The following is a 13,756-nucleotide window of genomic DNA, read 5'->3' on the forward strand; positions in this document are numbered from 1 at the left end:
TTAAAAGGTTTTCTATTATGTATATTTTCAAAAATCAGGATTCCTAACTGTGTGGCCATTTAGGAGATTGTATCACCACAAAAAGTTTACCTGAGGGCCTTTTCAATATGGAATATAGTCTGCCTTGGGTGTCTCCAGCTCCTCATCAACCCATAGAGTATGTTTGTTGTAGAAAATCTCTAATCAACAACTGTCTGTGGGCAAAAGTTCAATTTCGTACCTCAAATTAAACTGTGTGGTAACTGTACCCTCAGATTCAAGTCACAGCAGACAGAATGTTTGCCCCAAGCCTCCTGGGCCGGCCTTGGCCCTAAATTTTTGTATTTAATGCACACACAGTGTAGCAATACCTCTCATGGCCCTGCTCCCTTCCCAGCTCTGCTGGAGGTGCTGTAACTGGAACACAAGGAGGCAACTTTAGCATCAACCTGGCTAAAAACCTGCAAGTTTTCCTTCATCACCACAGCCACCACCTCCCCATGGGTGCCATTCTGTGATTTTCCTGTACACAACACACAAATGTGTGCATTGCATCGATTTCTGGTCATCTCGGAACCCTTCGACATCCCACATTCATTCTCATGTTCATCGTGACAGTGTCAGCTCTGGCATGGAAACAGAAAATGTGTCCATTTTCTTACTATTTGACGCTCAAGATTTTATGTCTCTTTCTTTTCTACAAGATCAAATTTCAACTTTTTTCACATCACTGTAAACCTTAACTCTTTCTGTTATTCATGCAGTATTCTCTTCTACTTTCCTGTTCACTCTTCCTTAAATAATAATTTGATTTTCTAATGGAACTGACATTCCATTCCACATTTCTAAAGAGCATTCCCAGTTAAAACAACCATCCACCTTTTCCTCTACTGTACATTAAGCAGTTTGTAGACAAGGATTTATTGCCAATTTCAGTACTGGTTTGAAATGTCATTGTAGTCACAGAGTCACAGACTTAATCAGGGTTGTCTGATCAAGTCTTTTGTACCTGTTTATGTATTTAGGGGAGGCAGGAGTAGAAAAAAAAAAAAAGACATTGTAATTTTAATAACTTTTTGCTTTTTCCCCCCTTTAGTATATCCTGAAACCTTCAGCCAAATATAGATTTGTGGGTTAGTACAGCAAAGGACTTTACAGTACACCTGAAAGAACTTTATACCCAGCTGGGAAGTTAAATGCCTCTGAAAACCCAAAACTGTATCCAGATTTATACAAAAGGAATAGGTAGGGACGCAGAAAAGCATTTTACTCCCATGAAGTTTTCTGGGTTTCTGAAGTACAAGGATGGAATACCATTGAAAAATCTTTGTTCCCTATTTGGAGACTTGTTCTCTTTGCATTTGGCAAGCTTTGTGCACCTTGCCCAGGGAAAGCTGAACGTTTTTATTGTACAATGTACTTAACTGGGAAAAAAATTGCTGCTTCTTTGTTCTCAGCACAGACATAAATAGTGACAATAGATGGGCATGGAGCTTCAACAGCTGATGAATGCACAATTTCCCCTTGAGCTAGTACTCAAAATAAGAATGAGGGCTTCTCCTGAACTCTGTTTCACACATTTGCAGTGCTTCACGCTGCTGAGTGTGTTTCTTTAGAGGCAGTAACTAATGAAGCACCAGCCCAGAGCTCTCCACTGTAACCATTGTGTCTTTTCCTCTGCGTGTGTTTGGAGTGCTCCACCATGGAGGGCTGGGAGCAGAGCTGCAGGAGAATTATTGAATTATGGTTCACCACCAGGCTCTTCAACAGGGCTATTCCAGAGGATTCTAGCTGCACTGTTCCTGTTGCCAGCAGAGACATGGAAACCATAACAAGCAAACCGCTGGCAATACCTACTCCAAAGGCAGCAAAATGCCTCTAGGGAAAAAGAGTACCTGCCCTGGTGCCTACCTTTTCATCACCAGGAATGAAGTTATGAACATACAAAGCTTCCTGGGTTCATTTTATTCTGCTAAATTTCAATAATGAGGGGTACAGTTGTTTATTACTTTAAATTCCTATCTTAGACAGAGGCTTATGAAATTAAAGCCCTTGCTCCCCTTTTGTTTTTGCACTGTTCAAGTATTGTGTATTTTTAATTTATGACCATGTCTTTTTCAGAGAAAACCAAAATGAGCATACCAGGCTTGAACCTTGCTAATCCTACAAAGGTGATGAATTATAATTACTTTATGAGATATCACTGGAGCAATTTTTCCAATATATTTAGCAGACATATTTCTTGAGATTGGGTGTGTTAAAAGAGCATGAATTTTGCTCTGCTGTAGCTTTAGTGGTTATCTCTGTTCTTTGTATCTTTATTCTCCATGCTAACAAAAATGAAGCTGGATTCCAGGAGAGTCCAGCAACCAGAAGTCTGATCATTGGATACACAATCTGAGACATGCAGCTTTAGGGAACCCGATCCATTTCAGTTTACATCTCTTCTCACACATTGCTTGTTATGCCTTTCTTTATTAAAAAAAAAAAAAAAAAAACCAAAAAAAAAAAAAAAAAAAAAAAAAAAAAAAAATTTGACCCAAATGTACAAATATTGTACAGGACCGCAGCTTCTGGGTGCTGTAGAAAATATTACAAAGTGTAATGGTTTGGTGCATGGGAGTGTGGGTTTCTTTGGAAGCACCAAAATCTTTGAGGGATGGGCTGGCTGCTGTTCCTAGGCAGTTGCAGTGGCCCTGGAATGCTGAGAGCTGTGCAGGCTCTGGGGGCAGTGAGGCTGTGCAGGAACAAGGCCTGGCAGCTTCCTCTGCTGTGCTGAGAGGGAAAACCTAATGCCAGTGGTGATACTGGCTGGAGCATGAGGGAGATTATACAGCACCGGATTATGTACAACCAGCAGGAATGAATTCAGTGACTTAGAAGGTGGTTTGATTTCTTTGGCAGTCTTTTTGATATTTATGTTTTGTCATTTGGGCTTTTTTCTCCTATCTCCTTAGATTTACTCACTTAGTGTACAACTGCTTTAAGCAGTTGCTTAAAGGCAGAAAGTAGTTCTTAAGGCAGAACCTGATAAAATCTGATATCCCCCCTGAGACTGGGGATATCCTAGTTTTGAGATATTTATTCTGGTCAGCATATATGAATTAAGGGAACGGGAAGCCCCTTAGAGGAGATGTACTCAGTTTTGTTTCCTCACCCTCTCTCAGCATCCATATGTTTTTGCAAATATCCTTAATTTTGGTACTATAATTTCTATTCCAGGATAGCAGAAGCAGCTCCATCCCACCAGACCTTTACCTGCTGTCACCCCAGTAAAGTCTTTCCTGGTGCTGTTCTGTGGAGATGGAGAGCTGTGTGTGCTGGCACCAAAACTTTGAGAAGCGTCAGTGTTGGGTCCCAGTGCACTAGGACCCCTACCAGGGAGGAAAGTAAAGCTGCCTCTGAGGTTACAGCTGGGGAAAGGGACAGCTGAGACACAAATTATTTATTATTTATATTTTATCAAAGCTCAAAAGGCTTTGCCACAGTGAAGTAAGGGCTGCTACTGCATTACCCTCTGCCCATCCTTCACCTGGGGCTACTGATTTCCCATGGCATTATTTTCAGTTTAGGGTCAGGCAGGGACAGCTCCTGCAATGGAGACAGTAGATTTCAACCACAGAAGGAACTTTAGAACTCTCTGATCCTTTCTGAGCCTTACTTTGTTCCAGAATGGAGTAAGGATGGTGCTCAGCAAGCTCAGCACCACCACATGCCAGACAGAAAAATAAACTGCTCCCTCCCATTAGCCTCTGGTGAGGTAAAAAGCAGTCCCACCACCACTGCAACAGTTTATTTTCATTAGTATTAAAGATGTCACAAACCCTACGTCTATTTCTAGATGTGTAAGCCAATGCAGTAAATATTGATATTAATCTCAACTGTGCATTTTTAAGGTTTACTTGCAAAGATAAAATACCTGCGGAGGGGGTAGAAATGAAAGAGAAATGGGAGCTATTAATCACATATAGTCACTTAAGCATGCATTTTAATTCAGACAACATCCTCAATTTGCATTTGTAGGTTTTACAGCTTTTCCCAGCCTCAGATTAGAACTCCAAAAATTTAAGGGATCATTGATGTGAAGTCATTTTAGACCTCTGTTGTCACCTCTGAATTCCTGGTGCCATGGATTGTGGGTACCTCTTCAGAACTGCTTTCTTTGGATAGACTTGTTTATTGCTAATGTAAAAAAGCCACCTCAGCACAAGAGAGACCCTGAGGGGCTGCAGTGAGTCCTTGGAAGAGAGCAGAGCTGGGGAGGGGTTGGAGCACCATGCTGATGAGAAGCAGTTGAGGGAGCTGGGGGGGCTCAGCCTGCAGAAAAGAAGGCTCAGGAGGGGCCTTTTCACTCTCTCCAACTCCCTGAGATGAGTCTGCAGCCAGGTGGAGTTGGCTTCTCCTCGCAAGTAACAAGTGATAGGACAAGGGCAAACAGCCTCAAAGTGTGCTGGGAAGGTTAAGATTGCATACTGGGGAAAATTTCCTCATTGAAAGGATGAAAGGTATTGGAAGAGGCTGTCCAGGGCAGTGCACAGTCACCATCCCTGGGGCAATTCCAAGACGTGTGAATGGGAGAGCTGGGGACATGTTAGCAGGGGGCTTGGCAGTGCTCAATGATCTTAGAGGTCTTTTCCAACCTGAATGGTTTTACAGTTCTAAACACTTTTTTCAGGGGGAAAAGGAGAGAATTTTGGCTTTTGATTAGGGGCAAAACTCTCCCACATGTGTGTCTTTATGTACATATGTGTGTATATGTTCTGGTTGGTTTATAAGCAAGTAGGATATATCAAAAAATAATTTCTGGAGGGGAGGCAATATTGTTAGAATTGTTTTAGAAAAATTGATATTTCTGTGATTTTCTAGTAGTAGTTTTGCTCAGGAAACCACTGCTCTCAGTCCTATACAAATATTCTAGGGCCCATTTTGTGAAGAAGTACCTCATTCTCACTGCCATTCTGGAAAAGGATGTTTCTATTTATTTGAATGAAAAAATGCTGCATAATGCACTCCAATGAGTAATCTAAAATAAGTACAGTGATACATTTTAGTTTGCTGAATATCTTACTGCAAACCAAGTTTTAGTGATAACACACATGCCTGTATGACTTTGCTTAGATTTAAAAATGTAGATTTATTTACAGTAGAGAAAATACTTTGTTTCCTTGTTGTGTAATGTATGAGTACAACCTGAAAAGATCTGCTTCCAGTAGCAAAAAGGTAAAAGTCTATTAGATGGAGAAACACACTGATGAATTCACAAACATATAAAAGAATTAAAGGCTGTCAATAAGGTTGTAAATTGCTGTTTTCAAGTTGCCCTAATATTTGCTATGATAGCAGCAACAACAACAACAATAATTATAATAATCAGGAATAACAGAAACTTTAAAATAATTTAAGTCCAGTTTTAAATCTGAAATTGACTTTTAAATATCTACATTTAATTTTGAATTTTTTTTTTCTGAGCAGAAAGATTTGCTGATATGTGCTGATAACAAGCATCATGAAGAGCCTGCTTCATGTCACTAAAAAATTAAAACTGGGAAATTATCTAGGATACTAGGATGTTAGGAACTGATCTAACATAGCATTTGTACTTATGTGGCCTTGATTCTGCACAAATTCTTCTATGTGTGAGAGAATAAAATGAAACAGGATTGATAACAAAAGAAAACTGCTATATTGCCAATCTTAACAGCCGTGTGACAAGGTGATTGCTGGCACAACAAATAAAAGCATGAATAACTCTAATTTTAAAATTAATATATATTCTTCTTTCATTTACTTTCTAGATATTCAACTAAAGGGCCTAGTTGCTGTCAGCATTTCCCTTCAGCTACTAAATGCAGAAAATGGAATTACAAGAACCCCCAAGCACACTATATATTCCCTATATCCCACGACATTCAGGACCTGTCAATAAGTCAGTACTGAGGGAGGTGGGTACCCTTAAGATTACTCCAAGTACCCTTTGCAACATCAGCCACCATTCAGGGTGTTCAGGAAGGTCCTGTTGTGGCAAGACTGACTGGGAGAGTGGAGAAGAGGAAGCAGCTCATTGTAAACACCAGATTACAAAAGCCAAAGTCAAAGATGAAATTGCAAAGAAAACAAAGTATGCAGGAAAATAACCCAGACAAGCCACTAAGCAGCATTCACTTCCATGCCATTTCCTTTCTATGCATTGGAGCAGCTACCCCAGCAAGTGCTGCAGCATTTGGTAAGCAAAGCAGTTGAAAGGTACTTAAGGAAAAGGGGACAAAAAACACACCACACAGATTAATCAACACATTGTATATGTAGCTCTGCTTTTTCTTTTTTTTTTTTTTTTTTTCTTTTTAAACAGTGTTTAAGAAAAATATGCTGTGTTACCATAACAAACTAAAATGCTCTCTCAACCTCTTAAGATTTTAGTTTTTGTTTTCAACTATTTTGGCTCCAAGTAGGTTTTATTTTTCCTTGTCTACTTTATAAAGCCTTCTCTCAACATTAATGGCTTCAGGCAGAAGAAATAAGGGAGAATTATGAGCACAGAAGAGGGCTCACAGTGTTGTTCCTTTCTCTTGTGCACTACAGGCAGGCAGGCGTACAGAAGAAATAGGGAATCATGTTTTTATAGAGTAGAGTCAGACAGGAATTCCAGCTGGCATTCACTAAGCAAAAGGGAACGTTTTCCTCATCTAAAATAATTGTTTAAATCCCAGCCATACATAGCTATGGAATAACGGGGTCACTTATTTTCCACTAGTTCAGTAAGATGCTGCAGCAAGCTAATGGTTCCATGAGACAGACAGTTTAAAGCATTGATTTGCTGCAAATTGCTCAATCCATAACTAATGAGCAGCTCTACAGATTTTCAGTGAATCAATCCCATTAGAATTTACAGTTTGCATATGACCATATTACTCAATCTGTGGACACAGACTGGGGGATTTTTTTGTAACCTTCATCAGCCCTTTCTTGCTGCTGTTTTTCTTAAGCTTGTTTTTAATTTCTATTGGTAGATTTGATAAAAATCCCTCTCTTGAGGGTCTGACAGCATGCCTGAAAAAATACACCATCCACGTCTACATAAGCACACATGCATCCCCTGTCAAGTCTTAGATATTCCCTTGCAGAAGACAGTTAACATCCAAAAGGCAGGATGAGATGACAGATGGAATTTAGCCCCTGTAGCACTAAAGCCCTGCCCCAGTCTGAAGGTGGATTTTGGTTTTTTACACCTGTAAAAATGTGAAGTTATATGGCAACTGGTATTTGGACCCACAGAAGTTCTTCTACATAACAAGCTGAAATCTCTCCTGTGTGAAAAAAAGTAGTAAAGGCAAAAACTTGTATGGATTGAGTGACAGGACTTTTGTCACACATCTGCAGGGTAGAAACAGGAAATTGAGAACTATGCTTGCTAACAAATCAGGTTCTGGATTACTTTATTACTGCATGTGCCAGGAGGTTTGTACCACGTTTTCCCCAGGCTTTGTAAGAAAAAGGTCAGTTCTATCATTATCAATTACTACAACAAGATCATTTTAGGCAAAACAGTTATAGGCAAGCAGAAGTTCAAATCCTGTCAATGAATTCATAGACTCTGAAAAAACACTGTATTGGTTTTTACAAAAGAGCTGTGGCTGGAGGGCTGTTTGTTATTAGGGGAGTGTTGAATCATCCCACTCCAACTGCTCTTGCCTAGTGGCATTCTGTTTGTCTCCCTTTTGGACAATCACTTCCTCCTCTTCCTCCTCTTCCTCCTCTTCACCCTCTTCACTGTCATCTGATTCAGCACTGGTCGTGTCTTCCTCTTCATCGTCTATGTCTTCTTCCTCACTCTCCTCTTCTGTCTGGTGTGGCTTTTCATATTTCTACAATACATTTAAAGACACAAGACTGTAGCAAAAAGGTGCCTTCTTGACAGCCAGAGCTGTCTCAAATGAGCATTTAGAAATGCTAACATGCTGGGAAAATCTGCTTTCCATCATTATGTGATTATTAAGCATCAAATTCATACAAGTTGGTAGCAAACATTCAAAAACTACTGCAAGAATGGAATGTCAATAAGCAATCTCTTTGTTAGCCACACTAATAAAATTTAAACCTTCACATCAGCTTCTTTAAACTGCTGATGATTTCCCCTCCTTTTAGTGTAAATCCTTTAGTGTATAAATGAAAAAGTTAAAACCAAAGCAACTATATCATCTTGGGTACCTACAAAGAGACATGGATGGAGTGGAAGTGATGCTGTACCTCAAGAGTTCTTCACCATCTTCTTTAGTAATTACTCATGACAACAAATATGAAGTTCTCAATTATATCTGATCAAGGTGTGCAGAGCTGAGAACTGGGCTGGGGTCTTGAGTGTACACACACACAGCTGAACAACTGCACCCTGAAAGATGCTCAAGCCCACTGCCAGCCCAGCCAGTGGCTCCTGGCAATGCCAGGATGCAGTGCTGTGCCCCAGTTAAGTACCTCCATGGGGTTGACGGTGATGGTGAGAGCAGAGTCATCCCAGTCCATCTCGTTCTCCTTGGTTCCCTCGTGCCCCATGGAGCCGTGCTGACGGGCTGAGCGGAGCCGGAACACACCCAGCGTTACCACCAACACCAGGATGCTCACACAGATGATGATAACAATCGTGGCCACGCTGGGAACCACTGGGACAAAGGGTGGCAAAAGCAATGCAGATACACTTGTGGAACAAGTCATCTCAACCTCACTAACTTTGTTTGTTTTCAACCCACAGCACCCCCTCCTTTGGACTGAGAATCAGGATAGACACCTGCCATGTGCCTGGGATGACAGAAAGTGTTGACCAGTGCCCATCCATTAAGGTGGAACACACACAAAGGGTGTTCACAGGTATCTTATCCCAAGTATGATAAATCCTAACTAAAAAGTGAGCATGCTTACGTTTGCTCTTTGAGCCACTTAACTACAGAAGACAGGTATTTAATAAGTGCAGAATCAAATAGTTTTTGCCATAAAATTCTGTTATCTCACTTGCACGTTGACCCCTTCTGATCACAGCAGAGACCTCAACCTTACTTGAGACAAAATGTGCATCGCAAAGCTTCTGTTTTCAAAGGTTTCAAATGCTTGTGATTTGAATCTCAAGCTCCCAGAAATAAATGCAATGCCACCCTATTTACCTGTGTTACAACCTTCCTGGGAGACTTTTGAGGACTCAAGACATTTTCCCCCACTGTTTGGTTGTACACTGAGAGGCCCCTGTCTCCACCTAGTCACAAGAAGAAGTCTCTCTGAACTACCACATGTAATCAGCTCCATAATTAGGTTAGTGGAAAAATGCTGCCACTTTCTATGTACCTCGAGGTACTGCAGTTCCAGGAGCATGGGATAACCTAGTCCATAACCCAATTTGTTGCCTTGCCCTGACTATAAGAATGTAAGTCTGAAATCAAAACAGTATTTAGGAACAAAAAAACCTAGTTTGCAATTGTTTATCCATTAAATATTCAGTTTCATTTTGGTGAAGTGTCTCTACAATGTAAAGAAAGATATAGTAATTTTCTAAGCATCTCTGTATATAGCTACTTAAAACTGCCTGCACGTTACATCAGCTTTACTTCTTTACATATGTATCATTTCAGAATCCAACTTTCAAACAGGTATCTTTGCCCTGCATTTAACTTCACTGAAAAGGTTTCAGATTTGGGTATATATTTTAACTCATATAGCCTAAAAATTGAATTAAAATGTATGCTATATATTTTTTAACTATGGAGGTCAGAGCACAAAACAATAAATCAAGACTTTAAAAAGGATACCAGGTTTTTAATTAAAAAGTACATTCTTGGACAGAATAGAATTCAGAGTTACCTTCTTTCACACCTCTACAATGATCTCTGAGAGGTCTTAGAACCTGAAACAATGGACCTCAGGGCTTTAGTCTGTGGAGAAGGCTGACCCACAAGGGAAACACTGACACATCGAATCATTGTGAGCAGTCTCTGGGAAGGTGTCACATACCTGAGCTGTGAACTGCACTTACACTCCCTTCAGGGTGCTGAACAGATTGCAGAAATTTGGGCTGGAATATAATGTGATTTACATGGTCCATGAAGTTGGAGTTGGAACTGTGTAGAATATTAACCTGGAAGAAGAGAAAAATAAAAGACCAGATACTAAAAAGTGTTTTATACTCCAAGCTTGCTGGTTCCATATATTACCTTGGACTATGAAGTTCACCAGGAGATAGGAGCACTACTTCATAGATGCTAAAGGCCAAATTAACTTTTTTTTTTTTTTAATGCCAGTGGAAAATACACAGCTTAATATATTTCTAATTTACAGCATGAAAACATTTCTGGCTGTTGACTCTGAAGTGGCACAGAACAGGACTCTTTTGATTTACCTGTTTGGATAAGTAATGACTTTTTCTTCTCTCTATATAAATCAGCTTTTAGGTGTTACCTAAACATTATGAAATAACTGTTAATTTTATTAACAATTATTAAGTTGTTAATTGTCTTTATAAACACTTACTAATTTTGACCATATTGCTAAGTAGGTCCTGCAATTTCCTGGAGTTGTAACCTGGAATCTAGGCCTTGGTGCTAGGTTGGAAAACATGACTCAGCCTCCAGGCTGAACTAACTGCTCACCTCCAGGCTGAACTCATTGCTCACCTCCAGGCTGAACTCATTGCTCACCTCCAGGCTGAACTCATTGCTCACCTCCAAGCTGAACTCATTGCTCACCTCCAGGCTGAACTCACTGCTCACCTCCAAGCTGAACTCATTGCTCACCTCCAGGCTGAACTCACTGCTCACCTCCAGGCTGAAGTCCTTGCTCACCTCCAAGCTGAACTCATTGCTCACCTCCAGGTTGAATTCATTGCTGGTGTAGCGCCCATTGAGCTCGGAGCACTTGACCCTGAACTTCCTGTCCGAGGTGGCCGAGGTGCCCCAGTTGCGGTAGCGGAGCTGCCGCAGCACCTGCTCGTAGCTGAACATGCTGTCCACACCTGTGGGGTGGGAGGGCAGGACAGCTCTGGGACAGGCAAGGGAACACTGCTCTGGCAATACAAAACAAATCAACTGCTCACAGAGCACACAGAGCTCGGTAGAATGGTCTGGAAATGACAGGGCATCAAGTGTTCCCTGACATTCGATTATGTGAGGATAGTTTTCGGAACTGAATGTAGGTCCCTAACGGAGAAGGGAAAATACAACAATGGTTCAGAATAATTTACTTAGTGATGGGAAAAAGATGGCCAATGTCCCAGCATTGTACCGGAACACTGAGGAGCCCCCTCACTCCCACGTTCCACTGTGATGGTCTGCAAGAACCCCACATTTAAAGAAAGCAGGATTGCCATTTTCCTTACTTGGAGAGTAGCAGGAGGGATGCTGAGAATCCAAAGGGCAAACACAGAACATCCAGAGATCAAGAAGCAACTGTGTTTTTTAAGATACAGTCACCCTTGGGATATTTTCATGGCTAGAAAATCACAGATTTCTGTCCAATTTCTTACATATTTGAGCTTTCATTCCAATATATAATTGATGTGACAAAATGAGGGAAAACAAATTTCCTGAACTTACCATAGATTGAATATCCTGCAGTGGAATTTGTGGCATCTAGATGTTTTCCTTGAAGCTCTCCATGATCTAGTTCTAAACACTCTTGTTCAGGGTCTAGTTCTGCACCAATGACCAAAACATCACAGAAATCCAAGTTGTGGAGCATTTCCTCTACTACCACTTGTTTATTGGCTGTGAATCCATAGCATAGGGCATGAAAAAAAGAGATGGAAATGAAGATAAATGATCACAGAACAGCTCAGTCATTTTATGTGCTTTGCATCAGGGCTTTCAATTTTTGCCAAGATGGCTGAACTGTTTTTTCTGATATTAAATCCAGCACACTTGAAGCAAATCAAGAGAAGTGTCCAGTCTGCACAGGTGCTGTGATGATGAAGGTCTACAAACACCCAGTGAGATAAATAAAAAATATATTGCTCTGTAATACAAGACACCCAAGAACATTACTGGAAGTAGAAAACTGAAATTTGATCTTGGAAATAAATTCATGTAAAAAATTCTGGGTTTCAACGCTGTATTGATACCAGCTTTCCCAAGGAAAACCAAACTGGAAAAATACACATCCAACATATCTATGCTTGGATGATTCTCTCAGCTACTCTATGCCCCATAAACAATTTACATTACAAAGACCTGGCCATCTATCCAACAGCAGGGCATTATTATAAAGAGCAAGATCCTGTGCTGTGTGACTTAAAGAAATTAAGTTATAAACTGACCGTCCTTCAACATGTACAAGTAAAAAAAGAATTCTGTTACTGGAAAAAGAGTAGCATATCAAATTGATATTTAAATTCTCTGATCAACTTAGCACAGAGTGTGTGGCAAAACTGCTTAAGCAGCTCCCTGAGGGCATAGACACTGCAAGTCTGGAACTTCCTGCCCATTTGGCAATTTGGATGATAGAGGGTGTATTGGGAAGGAGGGCACAGCCAGGAAAGCCTTACGCCCTAGATTGCCAACTCCTGGTGCAGTGAATTTGGGTACCTAAGCTCTAAGTACAGCTGTAACATATCCAAAAATGCAGCCCAAGTCAAATTTGTAGGCTTCAAGTAATCCACGCCTGTAAACTTGCATACCATTACCCATTTTCTCTTCTCCAGAGACATACATCTAGTTGCTGCTTATTCTAGTCCAACAAACAGTGTTTAGAATGATTGCTCAAATTACTAGACATTTCATCTGCCTGGCACACAAGCATTCAAAAGGAAGATTCTTTTATAGACAATGATTTTAAACTTGATTTATCCTTTTGAACATTCACACAGTGTTGAATAATAATACACACATTGCTTAGCATTAGAATAAACAGTCATCATTAAAAATAAATATTTTAAAAGGATTATACATACATTTTATAGGTGGGAAACTGAGGCATGAGATTACTTTCTCAAGTATCACTCACAAGCTAGTATCAGAGCTGGGAACATAAGAGCAGACTAAAACTTCCACTTTTGTTCAATTACTGCTTTTCACCTTATAAGCACAATTAACAAAATTCTGTTACCAGTAGAGGCATTCTAATGAAAATACCCTACGTAACAGAATATGAAAGGAAGAGTAGAAAGGAATTATTCTAGAAGTATACTAAATGGATACTACATGGAAAATCTGCTTTTTTTGAAGCACTTTCTGATCTGCCACCACTTAACACATTTTTCAAGGTGTTGAATTGAATTTATTCAGTACAGTATTACTGTGGCCTAATTAATCTGGGTGAAGTGACTTCCTTTAAATTACTTGTTTGCACCATCCTTTAAAAGATATGAGGAGATGTTACAAAATTATTAATAATATTAAAAGAAAGACACAAACCTCTGTCATGTTCTCTTAAGTCCACTGAATGCTCCATTTTAGTGACTGTGCTGACAATCCTGATGTCAGGTAACAAAATAACACCTCTTTCACTTTCAAACTGTGCAGCTGGTCTAGCAAAGTGGTCCATCCCAGTTATGGTAATCTTGGGCTCATTGGCCTGAAATACCATTACATAGGCATCTATATCTGGGATACTAATGCAGGTATCTTCACCAAAACATCTGAAAAGATACATCAGTCATTAACTGCATGCAACACATTGTACATCAGTGGAGCGTGGCACTGGCAATGCCCCAAGCCCAGCCCATGGCTCTCAGATCAGTCCAATTCATTCTCAGGCCACTGAGGCACACAAGGACATATTCCAGTACCACTGTGCACACAGGCCAGCT

General features: G+C 40.3%; 1 protein-coding gene across 2 annotated transcripts in view; it reads right to left on the minus strand.

Annotated features, from left to right (window-relative positions):
• Positions 1 to 3,757: 3,757 nt before the first annotated feature.
• The window catches only part of CLSTN2 (calsyntenin 2), a 322,525-nt gene continuing 312,526 nt past the window's right edge, over positions 3,758 to 13,756 (minus strand). For both annotated transcript variants that reach the window (XM_053985975.1, XM_053985976.1), the window contains exons 12-17: positions 13,362 to 13,585; positions 11,547 to 11,717; positions 10,821 to 10,966; positions 9,970 to 10,093; positions 8,449 to 8,633; positions 3,758 to 7,841 (exon numbers count right to left, since the gene is read on the minus strand). In XM_053985975.1, coding sequence (XP_053841950.1) covers positions 7,629 to 7,841; positions 8,449 to 8,633; positions 9,970 to 10,093; positions 10,821 to 10,966; positions 11,547 to 11,717; positions 13,362 to 13,585 — 1,063 coding nt within the window. In that variant the 3' untranslated portion in view covers positions 3,758 to 7,628. The remainder of the gene's footprint in view (positions 7,842 to 8,448; positions 8,634 to 9,969; positions 10,094 to 10,820; positions 10,967 to 11,546; positions 11,718 to 13,361; positions 13,586 to 13,756) is intronic.

This window comes from Vidua macroura, chromosome 10 (assembly GCF_024509145.1).
Source record: "Vidua macroura isolate BioBank_ID:100142 chromosome 10, ASM2450914v1, whole genome shotgun sequence".
Classification (NCBI taxonomy): Eukaryota; Metazoa; Chordata; class Aves; order Passeriformes; family Viduidae; genus Vidua; species Vidua macroura.